The sequence below is a fragment of the Notamacropus eugenii genome, chromosome 2 (genome assembly GCF_028372415.1).
Source record: "Notamacropus eugenii isolate mMacEug1 chromosome 2, mMacEug1.pri_v2, whole genome shotgun sequence".
NCBI classification, from domain to species: Eukaryota; Metazoa; Chordata; class Mammalia; order Diprotodontia; family Macropodidae; genus Notamacropus; species Notamacropus eugenii.
Window position 1 is genome coordinate 444,477,221 of NC_092873.1, and position 19,951 is coordinate 444,497,171.

At 36.7% G+C, this 19,951-nt stretch overlaps 1 protein-coding gene and 1 pseudogene across 2 annotated transcripts in view; both read right to left on the reverse strand.

Moving 5' to 3' along the window:
* LOC140529559 (complement factor H-like) overlaps positions 1-18,462 on the reverse strand; it is a 72,308-nt gene extending 53,846 nt beyond the window's left edge. For both annotated transcript variants that reach the window (XM_072648319.1, XM_072648318.1), the window contains exon 1: positions 18,258-18,462. In XM_072648319.1, the coding sequence (XP_072504420.1) occupies positions 18,258-18,339 (82 nt within the window). In that variant the 5' untranslated portion in view covers positions 18,340-18,462. The remainder of the gene's footprint in view (positions 1-18,257) is intronic.
* Positions 1,293-2,120, reverse strand: LOC140529563 (AP-1 complex subunit sigma-3 pseudogene; annotated as a pseudogene).
* Positions 18,463-19,951: the final 1,489 nt, after the last annotated feature.

A 19,951-nucleotide genomic window follows, 5' to 3' on the forward strand; every position in this document is an offset into this window, starting at 1 on the left:
GCAATTCAGAATTGTTCTCTCATTGTAAAAAAAAAAAAAAAGTGAACACAATCTGGAGTAGCATTAGGAACCTTAAGGCTATGGCAAAAATAATGATACTTCCAGGTCTACAGCAGAAATGATGATACTTCCTGCATAGATATCAAGCCTTATTACTACACAGGAAGAATAGTCCTCTCCCCGTTATCTACTTAATGTTTCCTGACCCACCTGCCAGGACCTTACCTTGCCAGGGAGCTCCATGGCAATGAGAGGGAAGGGGAATTCAAAATCTTTGTCCCTTAAGAGGATTCTGAGTCACTGTACTCCTTCTTTTGGCTAGTTAGACATGCTTACCTGCCTTTTATCACCAGAAAATAAGCCTATTCCTATAATGTCACCCCTTGGTCCTCCAAGTCCTTCTTGGGGAGAATGGAAGATGTTGTACAATGCTCAGTGGGTGTTATACTGGCAGTAAAGTGGAGGGGCTGAACTGCTTTACATTTCAGCAAATGATAGACAACAGTGGGCCTGTCCTTTGTCAAAACACCAGTGTTAAATACTGTCCTCAATACTGGGGTAAGACAACTGCTATTATAAGGCTTAAGCTCTTCTACTCTACACTGGGATGGAGTAGTGCCATAGGCCTGAGCACAACTGGACTGCCATCGTTGGATCCAGATTTCATGCTGCTATGGCAAACTTGACTTGACTACAAGACAGAGTACTGCTGATTCAGTTACATTGCCATTTCCAAAAAGATACTCAAAACCAAACAACTGGCACAAATGTAACTCTCTTAAAGTTGATAAGGCCTTTCTTTCAGGATGCTTCACCCAGGGCAATTGGATGACAAAGACCTTTAGTAATATAAAAGCATCTAGGTCAAACATGTTCAGGGTAAAGCTACATAGTCTGAATTTGTCTTTTTAATTAGGGGGGATTTTTTTTTTTTATGCAGCTAGAAAAAAGTGTTATTTTAGTTCAAGATAAGTAGTACATTGATAATAACTTTTACAAAATAGTTATCAACTTGTTCTTTGAGAATACCAGCAAAACTGTAGCATAGATCATTTCTCAAAAATATTTTAAGATTATTACTTTGCTGGTAAATTCATTATATAAACAAAATATGCAAACCACTGAATGATGGTTGTTTTAAGTTACAGTCGAGACAATCCATGTATAGAGAAAAATATAGACATGCACCTGATACAAATATGCTACAGTATTAAGTCTTGCTAGTTGAACACAGTGTCCCAAAGTACCCCAGAAGTTTCACATGCAATCCGTTTAAGTTACTTTTGGCATAAGGCTCAGCACATCAGGAAAGAAAGATATTCAGCTGAAGTTTTGCAGGTACAACATGCAGCATCATTGGGTTGTCAAGTAGATTTTTCAGTTAAGAGGCAGGTTTGCTCATGTATTCTTCCATTGTCTCCTGTAACATATCAGAATCTTCTATAAACTTGGCAGCAGTTTTCTTTGAAATTTCCGGAATTTCTCCACCAATTATAAACTCATCAGGATGAAATAGGCCTTTGCAAAATTAAATATAATATCCAGTTTACAGACGTTTCCAAAATACTTGTCTAGTTATTCCTCTTAACGATGTACAATCTCTAACACCAACAGTTCATTGTCCTGATTTTCTACTGCACACTAAAAATATAAGCTAGCATATCTTTTACAAACAAATTTTAGATCCTTCTAGTCAAGAAAACTGCTTGTCCTTTGATGACAAGACAGAATCATGTGCACAATTTCTCGGATGATCTTTTTTCTCTCTTTATCAGGGAGTGTGGTATACCATTTCAGCAGTCTTAATTTCCCTTATCTACTAAACAATAATATGAAGTGGATCATGTTGGCAGGGGGCAAGGCCGCCGCCCACCTCCTTGAGAGGCTCTGCCGGCACAACAGCCACACCGATGGGGCCAGAACCAGGACGCGCCGATGGCCGCCCCTGCAGGAGACGGGGTCTGCAGGGTGACAGGTGAAGCCTCTCAGGCCATAACTGTTTCCCACCAGGGGAAATGTTTTCATAATTTCAAAAGCTTAAATTACAAGGATGAAAGACTCAGTAAAGCTGAAGGACCTAAAACAAAATTTATTCCAATTGTCTTCAGGTTAGAGTTCTCTTAAAGATACAGAGCATACTCACACAGGTCGCTTTTCTGAATGACTGACCATAGAGAGTTTATTATCTAATCTCCCTAGATTAGGTAGCATCTCACAGTTAAAACACTACTATCTCTAGAATGATCACTCAATAATTAGAAACATCAAAGTCAATCCAGGCTCACTCCTCTGCACTGACCATTCTTCCTTCCTTCCTTCCTTCCTTCCTTCCTTCCTTCCTTCCTTCCTTCCTTCCTTCCTTCCTTCCTTCCTTCCTTCCTTCCTTTCTTCCTTCCTTCTTCCTTTCTTTTTCTTTTCCTTTATTCTTTCCAAATCCATCACTCTTCCTGTTACAACTTGCTTCCTTTCCAATATTAGGACAGTAGAGTTGGATGTAGAGAGGACGAGATAAATTCAAGAAATATCTTGAAGAATGCACATTGAAAAAAAAGAAAAGGGGACTGAAATTTTTGACAATTACTGTTGTCATACAAGTATTTCTGGTAATAATTTTTCAATTATGTTTTTTTGTGATTTCTTCAGGGTAGAGAGTCCTGATTTGGAAACTCCATCCACTAATTTAGATAATTAAGTCCTCTGTAGCTTAGAGCCTTAGATAAGTTGTCTGAAACACTAGGAGGTTAAGTGACTTGCTCAGGGTCACAATCTCCTATACGTATCTGAGACATCTTGAGCAAAAAGCTCCTTACTTTACTGCCAGCTAACTGTGCCATGCTATCTCTCATTTCCTTAAATGCTGAATTTATTGTTCATGAATTTAATTCAATTTAGCAAGCACTAGTTAAATCCCTATAAGCCAAATATTATACTAGATTCTGAAGATACAAATACAGGAACAGAATACAGCTCCCTTCCCCTCAGGGAGCTCATGTTTTAGACAAATAAGTAAATGTAAGATAAATACAAAGTCATCTTAAGTAAAGGTAGTGGAGTGGCACTGGCTACTCTAGGTTCAGGAAAGACCATGTGTAGGCAGTGACACTTGACTATGAGCTTTGGAAGGAGATAGGGATTCCAAGAGAAGAATGGAGAGGAGTCTTCATTAAAACACCCTGGAAATGGAAAGCCCTAAACAGGAAAAGAACAAATACGCCAAATTGATGTATTTTGATGGGAACGTGAGAAGGTACACTTTTGTTTTGAACTCTCAAAAGAAAAATTTAGAATTTTCAATTAAAGCCAATGTTGGAAAGTTACCAGGAATCAACAGAAGGTTTCCAACAGTGACAGTGAGCTTTCCAAAGAAAATTTATATCTTGCCATAGTGAAGACATTTCTTGGATACCTTGTGACACACAATCATCGTGTACTTTCTACTATTTTTGAAAATGGATCATGCCAAAGTACTTGTGAGGTGATGTGGACTCCATGTTCTGGCATGTGTATTACCAAGAAATTGCTTCACTATTTCAGATTTGGGTAAAACTTGAACATTCCACTAGAGGATACCCATGTTCTATCAGAAAAAGAAATATCACATTAAAGTTCAAAGTAAATCCAACATAGTCGATTACCTATTCTGTTTCTGACTTTTTTTTCTTTTTACTTATATCATAAAAATTTAGGTTGTTTTTTTCTTTTACTGGAAAGCTGCTAGTCATATTTCAAAATACATATTTTTCCTACTTGCTATTCCCACCTGCCTCATAATATTATGTTTCCTTGGAAAAAAATGAATTAGATGATTTCCAAAACGAGACACTGACATTTCAGCTGCAGGAAACTGTATGCAAGCACACTAAAATGTCACAAATTCAGGCCTTTTCCTTTTGTTAACTGTCTGCAGTAAGACTAACACAAATTTTCTTCCTCTGAGGGAGTAACCAAATCTTGGAGATTCGTAGAAAGGACCAAGTCACAGGGCTAAACTAGAAAGTTGATTTTTTCATAGTGGGCTTCTGAACATCAGAGTCATAGCGAAGATGATGAAACTTCTTACATAGTCTTCAGTTCTCCTTACTGGTCAGGAAGCTTTATCCTGTACCACAAACCACTTAGTGTTCCCTGGCCTACCAACCAGGACCTCCCTCTACTAGAGATCTCTATGGTGACAGAGAGGTGAGACAGCATCCTTGCCATATGTAAGGCCTCTGAGGATCTGTCTCCTTTTCCTGTAGATGATGGGCAGGAACTGTCCCCTCCCTCTTGTTGTCAGAAAACAAACTCCCTTTCAACAATACTACCCCTTGATCCTCCAAGCCCTCCCTGAGAGGATTTGCACCAACAAGAAATGTGAAGGGACTGAACATGTTCACATTACATTAAACAGTGGACTGCAGTATTCAGTCCACAAATATTTATTAAGCACCTACTGTGTTTGAGGCACTGTGCTAAGAGCTGGGGATACAATAAGAGAGGGTCATAGTTTAATGGGAGTGACAACAAGCAAACAAATATGTACAAACAAGTTGTATGTAAAATAAATACAAAATAATTAAAAATAAACAGGGTGAGAATTTAGAGGGATTGAGAAAAAGACCTGGTAAGAGACAAGGTCTTCAATGGTATTTAACAGATGCCTTGGAAGTCAACAAGTAGAGATGAGAAGGGAGAGCATTCTAAGCATGGAGGACAGCCAGAGAAAGAGGTGGAGTTAAGAAGTGGAGTATCTTGTTTGGGGAACATCAATGAGACCAAGATTCCTGGATTGAAGAAGGGGCAGTAAAGTATAAGAAGATGGAGAGGAGGGGGCTGGGTTATGAAGACCTCTGAATGCTAAACAGTGGAGTTGGTATTTGATCCTGAAGGTGATATGGAGCCACCAAACCTTCCAGGTGGTTCTTCATTTTCCATCAGCTTTTCTGTCTCATTTTGAAACACAACTGAACATCCCCCCAGCCCCCACCACTTTTGAACTTCCTTTTATATACTGTCATGTCCCATTAGATTGTCCTTGAGGGCAGCAGGAACTGACTTTCTTTTTTTATTTGTGGCCCCAGAGCTTAGCACAGTGTCTAGAACATAGTAGGCATTTAAAAGATGATTTTGAATTAAACTGACTTGAAAATTATAGTTATCTAAGAGGTAACCAAAAGCCAATGAAAGGTTTTGAGCAGGGAAGTGACATAGTCAATCTCAAGTACTGGGATAAGTATTTTCGTAGTTGTACAAAGGGTAGATTAAAAGGAGAGAGACTAGATAAGGGAGTTCAGTTAGAGGGTATTAGAATTATGTAAGGGAGAAGTAATGAGAGACACAACTAGGGTGACAGTTTGAATGGAGAGATAAGAAAAGAGGAAAGAAATATTGTGGAGGTTTAGTAGACAAAACTTAGCAACTGACTGGATGTGAAGGATGAATGAATCAGAGATGTCTCTGAGCTTCCAAAAACAGATAACCAAGGTAATGATAGTGCCACCCACAAAAATAGGGAAGTTGAGGAGGAATGAAAAAGTTTTTTGGGAAGGTGATGAGTTCCCTTTTGGATTATGCTGTGTAATGTGCTAGTGCTCAGCAAGGAAAAGATATCCAGGGGAAAGGTGACACTGAGATCCTGAGGAAAAGAGCCTGGATATGGGTGGAAGGGATGGGAGAACTACCATGAAAAAGAGAGAACATCATCCAAGTGAGGGGAGAAGGGGTTGACCAGCAGTATTAAATGGTAAGTAAAAATCAAGGGGGATGAGAACCTGGAACAAGCCCGTGGATTTATCATTGAAGGGGAAATATGTAGATTGACAGCTTGAGGATGGAGATGACTATCAAACACTGAAAGAGTAATTTTAGTACAAAGATGGGGTTTGAAGCCAGATTGCAAGGCTTAAGGAGCAAGTGGAAAATAAAGAAGTAAAGGGAATTAAGAATAGACTTTCTAGGAATTGTAGGAATAAAATAGAGGAAATATGTAGACTGACAGCTTGAGGAGATTAAAGGGGTAATGGAAGGATATATAATATGTATGCATGTATATATTCATATATGTATATTAGAATATATGTATACCATTTCTTGTGACTATATTTCATTCCAATCTTAATTCCACCTTTTAGAACCCTCCCTTGCTCCAAACCTTCACTCAAATGACACCTTCATAGCACAATAATATTACATCATATTCACATGCCATATTTTGTTTAACCATTCCCCACCTGATAGGCATCCCATCAGCTTCCAATTCCTTGTCAACACAAATGAAAAAAATAAATTAATTCAACCTTTTAAAAATTTCTTGTATGTGTAGACATGATTTATTCAGTCAACAAGTACCCTTTGTATTTTTAATTATTTCCTGATTTGAAAAGGATTTGAAGCAATTTTTTTCGCCCATGCTGTTATAAAATAGAAGTATTCAGGTTTTTAAAAATTAAGGTGATAATGATTTACATTTTTTAAAGCAGCATAATTGCCTTGAACAATGAAATTAATTAGGTTCTATATAGTGAGAAAAGGATCAGGAAGTAACAGAAAGAAACAAGGGATGATTGAAGACAGGTCTCAGATTAGCCTTCAAGAATTATATTTCAATGTCACCCAAAACAGGCTTCTTAAAATGTGCCTCAAAGAAGAATCATTTATAATTGCCTTATGAATTAGTATTAGAATTATATGCTGTCTTTACATGAACAGAATGAGTTTTACTAGTTCTTAACTGATTATTCAAGTTCAGACTTCTAACTCTCTTCAGTTTAGACTTTAACTTTCATTCAAAACCACCTGTAAATAATTTATTGTTTAAAATATTGAAAATGAATTTAATGATACACGTGTAACACACATGTAATGCATTTGATAAGTTACTAGAATCTTTTTTCCTATAAAAAAATATGGAACTTAATTGCACACGTAATAATTGTAAAAAAAATGCAAAAGATTATTTCCCAAACTAAAAAATTCCTAATAAAATCATGTCACTTGAAACTTTGAAAACTTAGTTATGCTGGCATTTAATAAATGCTTATTGATTGATTGGTCCTAAGTTAACTTAGGCCATTTCCACTTATAAAATCTTATTTAACTACAATTGAAAATAACTTGCTGAATTCAGCCAATTAATATTTTAACCTATTTTTTTTCCACGGAGAACTAACACCTGCAACTAAAGAATAATTTAAAAAAATTACCAAACTATTTTATTGTATTGTTGTGAATAACAGTGTTTTGGTCATGTCCAACTGTTTGTAACCCCATTTGGAGTTTTATTAGCAAATATATTGGACTGGTTTGCCATTGCCTTCACCAGTTCATTTTATAGATGAGGAGACTGAGGAAAACAGATATTAAGTGACTTTCCCAGGGTCACACAGTAGGTTGATGTCAGAGGCCAGATTTGAATTTATAGATTTTTTCGGTTGTTCTTTGTTTTTTGAGATTGACTTTAGTTTAAAATGCCTTTCTTTTTTGCTTTGCTAACAGAAAACAAAAAAAATATTGTAAACCAAATTCAACCTCCAAAATAACTATTTTGTAGTGTATCATTTATTTCAGTGTTTTTCCAAATAAACTTCTCTTTGTCTCTGATGGAAGTTTTGCCTGCTGACATAAGTAGTCTCAGGCAGTGAGGTGACACAGTTGATAAAGTGTTGACCTTGGAGTCGGGAGGAACTGAGTTCAAATCTAGTCTCAGACATCTACTAGATAGGTGACAGTGGACAAATCATATAACCCTGTCTGCCTCAGTTCCTCATCTGTAAAATGAGCTAGAGAAAGAAATGGCAGACCACTTCAGCATCTTTTCCAAGAAAATCCCAAAGAGGTGATGACGAGTCAGATAAAACTGAAATGAATTATCAACAGCATATATGACCTATTAGATAAAATCCATTTCCTTACAGCAAGCAATATTCTTTCATCTTCATCTCTGTTCCTTCGCTTTCTTCTCATTTTCCCACCACCACCATCAAAACACTTTGTGCCACCTCCTACAGCTTTCAGTGATATGTAAAATGAATTTAAGATGAGAGTAGGTTGAATAGATATGTACCTACATATTCTCTGTAATGTACAGGTATAGCATTCCCTGTGTCTGAAAACTTGTATGAGTTTAATAAGTTCTTACTATTATAGATTCATTCCTTTGATTAATGCTGGTATCCTTGGGGTAAGTAAGATATTAAGACATTAATACTTTGTTATCAAACCATCAACCATCCAGGACTTATTAGGCACCTACTATTTATCAGGCTCAGAGCTACCATCAATTAGTTTGTAATTCTTTGTAATAAAAACCTCAAAGTTGTAAAATAGGAATAAAAATGAAGTTATTGCAATTGTGACAGGGTGAAGAAAGTCAAGAATTCAGTGGCATGACACAAAATCCTCAAAAGAATAATAATTAATATACATCTAGCATTTTATAGAGCTGTGAGGATCAGTGAGATAATATTTGTAAAACCTTTTGTAAACCTTCAAGTGATATATAAATGTTAGCAATAATTTATTACTACTGCTACTACTACTACTACTACTACTACTACTACTACTACTACTACTACTACTAATGCTATTGCTCCTGCCACTACCACTGTCACTGCTACCACCACCACAACTGCCATCGCTACCACCAAAAGCTGTTCATGTTCTCCACAAATCCTGGCCCTCTAGAGTTCAGCAACAGTAGCAGGTCTGCTCACAAGGGGCTTCAGAGACACCCTAATTAGATCCCCGGCCTTGAGGTACCAAAAGTACTAAGAGGTTGAGAGTTGAGTAAGTGTTTTAGCGTCAGGACCTTTTCTGAGTTTTATTCAGACCTCAGTCCTTTGAGAAGAGGCCATGGGGCTGAAGTGTCTCCCGAGTTTAAGCTATTAGCACCACTCTACCTTCTCCCTCTCCTTGTTTCCTCCCTAGTCCCCAGGATTCGGAGTAAGTGGCTCTGATACTGCCTTAGATCTAACTTTGTTGTTCTTCCATCATAGGCCCCTAGAGGGTGAGGCCTCTGATCAAATAATTCCCACATTAAGTTCTGGAAGGTAAATTTCCATCTCTTGAATCCTTCATCCCTGCATTACAAGGAAGGTATAACAAGGAATCTGCTGGTGCTTGTACTTTCATCCCTATTATCCACCTCAGTCCTACACCTCCACATATCATCTTTAGTCTTACTATTTCTTCATATCCCCTGGGGCCCAGGCTCTATAACCAACAAACTCTCCTTGAATCTGTGCACTTCACACTCTATCTTCTTGTGCTAAGGGAAGAAGGTGATTGATAGTGTTAGAAGATGCAGAGAGGTCAAGAAGAATGAGTTTTTTTTAAAGGCCATTAGATTTGCTAATTAAGGTTAAGTAACAGAAGCGTAGATCAGTGGAATATGTTAGGCATTCAAGAAACAGTAGTCAATGAATACAGCAATCTGCTGTTTGATAAAAACCAAGGACCACAACTTCAGGGATAAGAACTCAATGTCTGACAAAAATTGCTGGGAAAATTGGTTAAGAATGTGGTGGAAACTGGGCATAGACCAATGCCTGATACCATATACAAAAATAAAGTCCAAATGGGTACATGATTTAGGTGTAAAGATTAATACTATAAACAAATTAGTGTACCAAGGAAGAGTGTATTTGTCAGATTTATGGCGAATGGAGAAATTTTTGACTAAACAAGAGGTAGAAAACATTATGAAATGCAACAAGGATAATTTTGACTACACTAAATTGAAAAGTTTTTGCCCAAACAAACCCAATGCAACCAAGGTTAGGAGGGAAGCAGAAAACTGGGAAAGAATTTTCGCAACTAGTGTCTGTGATGAAGGTCTCATTTCTAAAATATATAGATAACTGAGTCAAATATACAAAAAATATAAGTCATTCCCCAATACATGGTCAAAGGATATGAACAGGCAGTTATCAGAGGAAGAAATTAAAACTATCTATAGTCATATGAAAAAGTTCTCTAAATCACTATTGATTAGAGAGATGCAAATCAAAACAACTCTGAGGTACAGCATCACACTTATCAAGACAAAAGAGGAAGATGACAAATATTGGAGAAGATATGGGAGTGTTGGAACACTAATTCATTATTGGTGGAACTGTAAGCTCATCTAAACATTCTGAAGAGCAATTTGGAACTATGCTCAAAGAGCTACAAAAATGTGCATACCCAGCAACAGCACTTCTAGGACTGTATCCCAAAGAGATTATAAAAAGGGAAAGGGTCTCACATGTACAAAAATATTTATAGCGGCATTTTTTGTGGTGGCCAAAAACTGGAAATCAAAGGATGCTCATAAATTGGAGAATGGCTATAACAAGCTGTGGTATATGAATGTAATGGAATATTATTGTGCTATAAGAAACTAACAGGAAGACTTCAGAGAGGCCTGGAAAGACTTATATGAACTGATGCTGAGTGATAGGAATATAACCAGGAGAACTTTGTACACAGAAACAGGAATTGTGAGGAATTTATCTGGTAGACTTAGTCCTTCACAGCAATGCAAGGACTTAAAAATTCTCAATGGACTTTTGAGGCAAAACACTTTCTACTTCCAGAAAAAGAACTGTGGAGTTGGATCGCAGAATGAAGTGGACCTTTTTCTTTTGTGCTATATTTTGTTTTGTTTCATTGTTTCTCTCATTCATTTTAATTCCTCTATTGAACATGACTATGGTGAAATTGTATTTAATAGGAATGTATGTGTAGAACCTATATAAGATTGCAGGGTGTCTCAGGGAGGTAGTAAGGAGGAAGAGGGTAAGGAGAGGGAGGGTAAAAAATCTGGGATACATGGAAGTGATTGTAGAAAACAGAAAGCAAATAAAATAATTATTTATAAATATTTGCTAACTAAAAGTTCATTAAAATTTTGGAGAAAGCAGCTTGAGTTGAATAATGAAGTTGGAAGCCAGATGATAGAGAACCTAAGAGGAGAGTTAGAGGAAAGAGTGCCTTTTGTAGAGGACCTTTTTATGGAGTTTACAGAAGGGAGAAGAAGGAAACAAGAATAGATTAAGCATCTCCTAAGTGCCAGGTGCTCTGCTAAAGTACTTTATAAATGGTTGTTGTCCTTTATCTTTGAAGAGAACCAAAATGACATCAGCATTGTAAAGTGAAATTTCAGTGTGTCCAACTGTGACTGATCAAACCAATACAAGCTCAGAATGCCTACCCACAGGTTGGGCACAGATAGTCCATAAGAATATTTGGGTTGGATATCCTAAATTTACACATCCTACGTTTACTTTGTGCAGTCTCAATTCTGCTGTGCTCAAAGAGCACAGCACCTTTTCTTATGTGGGCACACCATGCTGAGTGGTCCTGTGCCAGTGTCTCCCATGTTGCACAGTCAAATCCAAAGTTCTTGAGAGAGACCCTGAGAGTGTACTTGTATCGTTTCTTCTGGCCACAATGTGATTGCCTGCCCCTTACAAGTTCTCCATAAAATAGTTTTTTTTTGGCAAGCATACATTTTGCATTCAAACAATGTGGCCAGCCCATCTGAGTTGCAATCTCTGAAGCACAGTTTGAATACTTGGTAGTTCAGCTCGAGCAAGGACTTCAGTGTCTGGTACCTTATCCTGCCAGGTGATCCTCAGAATCTTCCTAAGACAGTTCAAATGTAAGCAATTCAGTTTCCTGGCATGGCACTAGTAGACTGTCCATGTTTCACAAGCATGTAACAATGAGGTCAGTGCAATGGCTCTGTTGACTTTCAGTTTGGTAGTCAGTCTAATACTGCTTCTCTCCCAAACCTTTCTTCGAAGGCTACTGAACACTGAGCTAACTCTTGCAATGCAAGCATCAACTTCGTTGTCAATGTGTACATCTCTGGAAAGTACACTACTAAGGTAAGTGAACTTATCCGCAGCATTCAAAACTTCTCTAGTTGTTGTAACTGATGGTTCCTCATACGGATGGTGTGGTGGTGGCTGATGGAGAACCTGTGCTTTCCTGGTGTTAATTATTAGGCCAGAATTAGCATGGGCTGCAGACAATTGATCCATACTTTGTTACATCTCAGCTTCAGAGGCTGCTTGAGTGCACAGTCATCTGCAAACAGAAAATCATGCACCAACACTCCCTCCACTTTGGTTTTGTCTTGTAACCTTTTCAAATTGAAGAATTTACCATCAGTATTGTAGTTAACCTTGATGTCGTGTTCATCCGCATTGAAAGCATTTGTCAACATGGCTGAAAACATTATGTTAAAAAGCATGGGAGCAAGCACACAGCCCTGTTTCACTCCATTGGTGACTGGGAAGGCGTGAGAGTTTTGTGGATGACCTTGACTTCTTTAGTGTCTAACCAAGCTCTAAGGCCTCCACATTGCCTGCTTCATCTGCCTTCATGGCTCTTAGAACAAATTGTTCCCATCCTGCCATTCTACCAGATGAAGTCTTCACATGCTTGGGGTAGACACCCCCCTAACTCACCAATGAATTTGAGAATACTTGGTTACCCTCAACCTGGTTTGGCCCATCTGCTGAAATGGTTTACCAGGGTGTGGTCACTGCACATGTTTCAGCTTCTTGGAGCCACAGGTGAGATTTAGGCAGAACAGGTAGACACCTGTTTGGGGGAAGGACCCCCCAAAAGGGCTTGGCAGCCATCACACCAAAGGTCTTGGTCCTCCCTGAACACAACATACACCCTACTTTATAAATATTATTTTACAAAAGGAAGGAAAGATTTGGGACATTATCAGAAGATCAAGGAATGGTTTTTGAAGAAGTGGGGGAGAGGAACATATTTGTAGGAAATTAGGAAGCAGTCAGTAGACAGGGAGAGACTGAAAATTAATATTGAGATGGGGATGAAGGAGGGGGCAAACTGTGAGAGAAGATGGGAGAGGAAATTATCTTGACAAGAGTGTCCATCTTATTACTTGAGATAGGGGTGAAAGAGGAGAAAGTGGCAGAAGGTATTTGAGCAGTATGATATGAAAAAGAAGAAGCATAGTTCTTGGTAAAATATCTGGCAAGGCCAAGTCATTGCGGTGAGTGGGATAGTGCCTCCATTAGGGAGATACAAAGGGATTGCTTTTCCATTGTTCCTTAAATTTACTTGAAATCTTAGCTCAGGTATCAGTTTTTATTAATTTTCCTAGACCACTATGTGATAGTGCATTCTTTCTTCTTAAATAATAGTCAATCCTCAAATTTGCAGGGGGAGTGACGTAACATTCCTAGAAAACTGCCCCAAAATCAAAAATGCAAATATTGATATTTCAAATTACGAGGAAATAGGTGGTTAGGTTCTCACAGATACCAAGAGCAGTAATCTTTGGTTAGAGATTGCTAAAAATACAAATTGCTGAATATAATTTTTCATGAAAAATCATGAATTCTGATAATGTGCATGTTTCCAAACACAGTAACCATGAAATAGCCCATATAGTCCAGCATAAAAAAATTTGTGAACATGTAAAACATTTTTCTAGTTAGCAATCTCTAGGATTCTGTTATCTTGTGTGCTAATGTCTTAATTTTTAAAAAAATTTGATTTCAAAGAATATTCACTTTTCAATACACATGGAATCTACTGTATCATAAATGCATTTCTCATTTTTGCAGATTTAATGAATCATCGATTTATTAACAACAAATTTGAGGGAATGATGACTGCAGGCATTATGGCATGAATTTTATCTAAAACCTTTATTATTTTCTGATTAACTGAATCACAGACTTTGAATGCTTGGTCTTAGAGCTCAAAGGACTTGCAACTGTGCTTTGGTGACCTAAGTGTAACACAAAGCTTGAATTTTAAAAACAAACATTGAAAATATAGAACAGAAGTACAGGGAACTCTTTAAATGGTATGATGAGCAAAACTCAGTGAAATGACTAGTAGAATACCACAACCCCACAAATATGTACAGAAATCACGCCTCTCATTTTTCTTTCCTTTACTGCAGATAGCCTTGAATGTGCAATAGCCAATGTAGAGAAAAAGATGAGGTTACTAATAAAATCACACACATATTCATGAATGTTGCAGATGGACTGTGTTTTGTATTTATCTTTCCAGTAAAATATAAGCTCCTTAAGACCAAGTACTGTTTTCTTTTCAAGCTAATATTTTCACCTCCAGTGCCTACTACTGTCTGGCATGTCACAGGTGCTTTAAAATATTTGTTCAATTGCACTGAATGTAAGGCTCTTTATAACAAAACTTTACTAACTCTATTTTACAATGACAAAATTAAAATTCAGACATCTACAACATGTGGCTTTAGAGCTAAAAGAAACTTTAGAAATCACGTAGTTCAGCCTTCCCATTTTAAAGAAGAAGAAACTGAGGCTTAGAATGGTTAAGGCATGCCCCCAAAGAATCATAATATTGTCAAAGGTAGGACTGAACCCCAGATTTTATTACCTATATATTGCTCTTTCCATGATTACACTATAATACTTCACTTCAACTAATCTAATAAAGGCTCCATGTGATGGATTGTAAAGCAACAATTATTTCCACAGGAAAATAAAATTTGATTTTTGGTGTCAGAACAAAACATTGCGAATTATATTTTTACTTTTCCAGTAGCCATTGTGTGCCACAAAATAGAATCATTTAAGAGTGAGTTAGTTTCATTTTTGATATGTTAGATTGTTTGGCCACACAGCTGCTACATAGCAGAGCCAGAACCCAAACTCAGTTCAAACAACACAGATTTAGAGGTAGAAAAGATCTTATCTAACTTCAGATAAGCCCCTCAAAATTTATTACGATGTGCCACATAATTCTGCCCCTTATAGTGCAGTTGCTACACATTTTGTCATCAACTTAGAGGAGTCTAGCACAATTCAGTACCACATGGAATTCAACTGTCCTATTTTACAGATAAGGAAACCAAGTCCCCATAGAAGCAGAGACCCAAAATTACATAGCCAGGAAATAGCAGAGACATTATTCTAACTCATATTCTCAAGATCCAAGTTCAACACTCATTTCCATTATATACACTGCTTCTGTGAGTGGAGCATGAATATTGGGTAGCCATGGAATATTAAGAAAAGGAGTTCAAAACAGCAGGAGAGAGGTACTAAAACAGAGTTGGGAAACCAAGTTTTGTCCATTTTATAATTTGCTACAGTGGCCATCAGTGAACTTATGATTGATAAACATAAGAAAAGAGAAGAATATATAGCCTGGTGATGGTGAATGAAGGATAAGATTTTTTTGCAGGGCATTAGGTAAAGACAGTCATGAAGGTTGAGAATAGAGCCAAAAGGTTTCACCATGAAAGTAGAATGTGCAGAACTTGATTGTTTTCCTGAATTTGAAAACAGTCTTCAAAAATGTGCTTTTCATTGTAACAAATCACAGTGAACCCTCCCCTATCTGACTCTAGATGCCTGGTCATCTGATTTACCCAGTCTGAAATCAAAAGGAAAAGGAGAAGACAGACCTGGGGCCAAAGGCAGAATGGGACTGGTAGGAAGGAATTTCTTAAGAGGAGAAGACCTACGGATGATAAAATGTGCCTTTAAGCAGCAACACAACTTACTACATAGAAAATGTAATGGGCATGGATGAGACCCGTGATTAACAGCCTGACTGTATGTAACAGGAGACAATAGAGAGCAATTATCTCTACTATTCAGATTTTCACATATGTGATTGTTCTCAGTTCTGAGTAATCTAAGCATTTCAGGTTCTACAGATATACTGTAATATATCTTCATTCTTCAAAGTTGTTCATCAAATTCTCACATGATGTCCTTGTTAAAAAAAAAAGATGGAGAAATAGGTGATGCATGATAGCCCTATTAGATAAATTTACAAAAGTTTGGACTAATATATATGCATATATTAATATGTGTATATATACATACACATACATACATCTATACTTATGTATGTGTATGTATCTCAAACTTCTACTCTGTGCAAGATAGTATGTTAAGTGCCAGAAATACAGATAACAATATAGTTCTTATTCTCAAGGAGATTATATTCTACTAGGAAAGATAAGACAGGGAATCAATAAATAAAGCAAAATGCAAAATCGGATATTTTCTCAAGATAATTACGGGAAATTTAAGAGATCAGGGGAGGCTTCATGGTAGAGGAATTACGGGCTCTAGATCCAGGCCTTGAAAGAATATAATATATTTCAGGTATGAAGACCATCTGTGTAAATACATGAAAGCACAATAGGGCAGGATAATACCTGTTATTTTTATAACACTTTTATTTCCTAATATACATATCTTCATGCCTCCCCCACATACAGACCATCCCATGTAACAAAGATTTTTAAAAGAAAGATAAAAAATAGAGTTTATCAAAATTAACAAGTCGTCTATAACTGACAGAATATGTGTGTGTACACATGCATATGTATGTGTGTACACATACATATGTATGTGTGTATATATACACATGTATGTGTGTGTGCATGTGCGTGTGTGTGTGTGTAACATATCACACTTTGTGTCTTTGTCCTTGACCAAGAAAGAAGGGAGGTAAGTATTTACAACTTTTCTCTGGAGCCAAGCTGGGTCATTGTAGTTATAAGGTTTAGTTTCGGTTTTGTTGTTGTTGTTGGTCAGCCACTCTCCCATTTTTGAGAGCTTACTGCTACTTTTCACTATTCTAGGCCCTCTCCCTCATGGCTCATAGCTAATCAGCTGACATGTAGTATTTATTCTACCTTACTTCTGTACTCCCCCTCCTTACTACCTATGAGTAGAGACTCTCATTACTACCTAATTTATAAATAAATATAAAAACATAAAATACATAATCATGTTGAAATTTTTTAAACCTTATACTCAACATTCTCCAAAATCTGGCACCACGCTACATATTTAAACTTTATTCCTATTACCTTCCACATCTTCTGTCTTCCAGATTGAATCACGTTACCACTTCCTCCACCCCACACCTCATCCCCACCCCCATCCTGTCCTTAACATGGCTAATACTTCCCTGCCTTAATTTATTTTTTTCCTCTATTTCCTATGCCTAGGATTTCTCTCAGTGCCTCCACTGCCCCTACACACATACATGTTGATTTGTTGAATCCTTTCAGCTCAGCCTTTAAATTAAGAGTTTTTAACCTGAGATCTGTGAACTTTAAACATATACATATAAAGATACTATATGGATAGCTTATTACTAGTAATCACTAGAAAATAATAGTTGACATCTACATAGTGCTTTAAGGTATGTAAGACATTCTTCATGCAGTACCTAATTAGATCATCACAAAAACCATATGAGGTAGGTGCTAAAGGTATGAAGCCCAGAGTGATCATGTGAATTGTTCACTGTCATACATTCAGTCAAAGCTAGGATTGAAGTTCAAATACGTTGTGACTTCAAATTCAGAACTCTTCATACTACATCATGACTTCTTCCTCAAATGAAAGATGCTTGATGCAGTTTGATGAAATAGATACATCTAATATGAATCCTAGGTATCACTTCTCTTACATGCACCATCAAAATAAAGCACCCGAAGGTAAACTCACCAATTGGGTGTAAATCAGTAGAACTCATTTAAACTATGTGTGATAACAGAAGATCATTCATCAATTTTCTCACTATACTGATAAAGACCTATCTCATTCTATTTTCTTTCCAGAATATTGCCTTTAGTAGAGAATTTTCCTGTAGTTCATATTAAAAATAATTTCTTGAAAGAAACCTAATTATGGAACAAAGTGATCAGTTCATAGATTGAATTTTTTACTATCTTGAATTGATACTATTTCTACAGATGTACTGTAAGGAATTTCCACTTGTGGTATATTAGAATTATTTTCAAAGAACAAAACAAAACACCAAGGCATTGGAAACAGAAAAACAATACATTGATCTCTAGGCATAGATACAGTCTAGGCTAGTTATCAATTCAGTAATAATAGCATGAATTTTGTCTCTGATATTTCATGGAAAATTCCCCAGAAGAGTAAAACAACAGCTCAGAAAATAAGTTTTTTTAAGGAATATTTTAATGAATCAAGAACGGGTACTCTTTAAGAAACTTAGTACTTCAGAAATGATTACTTCATAAATTTTTTAGTAATATTTACCTGAAAATAAAAAGTGAGAGGGAATATTTAAATGGACTATTGAAAAAGTTAACATTTTAAAATACCATATGTGCATGAATTATAGAAATAGAACAAGAACATAATTATAATTTATAATTTGGTCTCTCTCTCCCTCAATTTGTATCTGTACAGTGTATTAACACATGTTTTTTAGTTTCCTTAAAGAGAACCAAAATCCTGTCCCCTTACCTTGTGCAGCACGGATAGTCCATAATAGAAATAAAACAATCTTTACCAGAAATCTCAATTTTTGTTTGTGGAAGCAAGACATATTTAGGACCTAGATATTGCTGATACCATGTAACGTTCTCTTCTTACTGCTCCGAGTGAGATATTGTTTAAAACAGAAGTCGAAAATATGCTGCCTGAATAAAGTCCACTAACTAAATGTCCCACCTACTAGAAAGTGGAGCAAAGCTAGGGAGAAAACAAAAACAAAAATAAACACCCGACAAATATCACACCACAAAACTCAACAAGTCTTTTGTTCCTTGCCAGGGTATGAACAGAATTCTCCATGTCCTCCCACTCCCAGTTAAAGTTGTGACCTTCACTCTGATTTGTCATTAAAAATACAGGCATGTTCTCAGTTGGATTATTTTCAAGTTCCCAGGCTGTGCAACAAATTAAAGAATATTTTCTGCATGTGCCCCACCTCCCATTTACTGAAACTAAATGACTGCTTAATTAAACATATTCAAAAGGAGAGAAGGCAGTAAGAGAAAAGGTGGGGAAGTGAATAGTTTGTTTTTTTTAAATCTTTCGTTTGCAGCCCTTCAGACTGACCAATACTTTCACAATCAACTCAGATAACTTATGTAAACTTTGCAAAGAATGCAATTCTGATCAATCCCATTACCTCCTTCTTTAGCAATCCATTAATTTTATTGCCACCCCAGTAACATTATATTTGTTTTTAAAGCAACTGATTCCCACTCAGTCCTAGCAAATTAGTGTAATAATCTAAATCATGAAAAATAGAAAAATCAGGGCTGCTAAAGATCCTGGAGTACAAAAATCTGACAAAACCTGTCTTTTTTCTTTTTCTCCATGCAGTATAATTCTATCTGTGTTTTTTTCCCAGGCCAGTGTGCTGTATTTTTTTTTTCAAATCAGGTGAAGGTACTGAATTGGCTATATTACTTGAAGGAAAAAAAAACACACCAGGAAACAAAAAATTATCTTATGGGAAAGTAAGTCACATTTGAAATCTCACTCATCACTTGATATTTTTAAATAATGCTCTCCAATGACTCCTATTTTAGCATAGTATATTCATTCCAACTTTTCACTTGCCCTTCTGAAATTGCCATCTTAGTTTTTTTTTTATACTGAAAAAAAGTGGAAAGCACTAAGCTGAACTTTTATTCAATTAGATTTTCTGTTCTCTATTCCTTCTGCAATAAACTAAAGTACACATAAAATTGCCTCTAGAATTGAGTTCATATTCTCTGCTTATAATTCCACATAGTACAGGACAGTAGGGCCACAGGCCATATATATCCCTGAGTAGTCTTAGTGGAGAGAGCACTAGATTCCAAGGGTGAGGCTCTGAATTAAAGTCTCGGAGATCTTCTTCAATTACCATGTGTCTCTGGACAAACCACTTTCTTCTCTGTAAAAGAAGATCTTTGGAATAGATTATCTCTAAAGCCCATCCATCATCTTGCCATCTTAGTTTTGCAATTATTACTAATGCTAATATCACTGTAACCTTGACTGCATACTCATAGAAAGCCTTTCCTAATCTCTCTCAAGTTTAGTGCTTTCTCTCTGTTGATTATTTCTTAATAAACTGCCAAGCATGCAAGCTCTACTTCAGAGAGCAGAACTGCAGTAGGCTGGTCATGTTACACAAAGGCCAAGTTGCCTATAAGACTGTT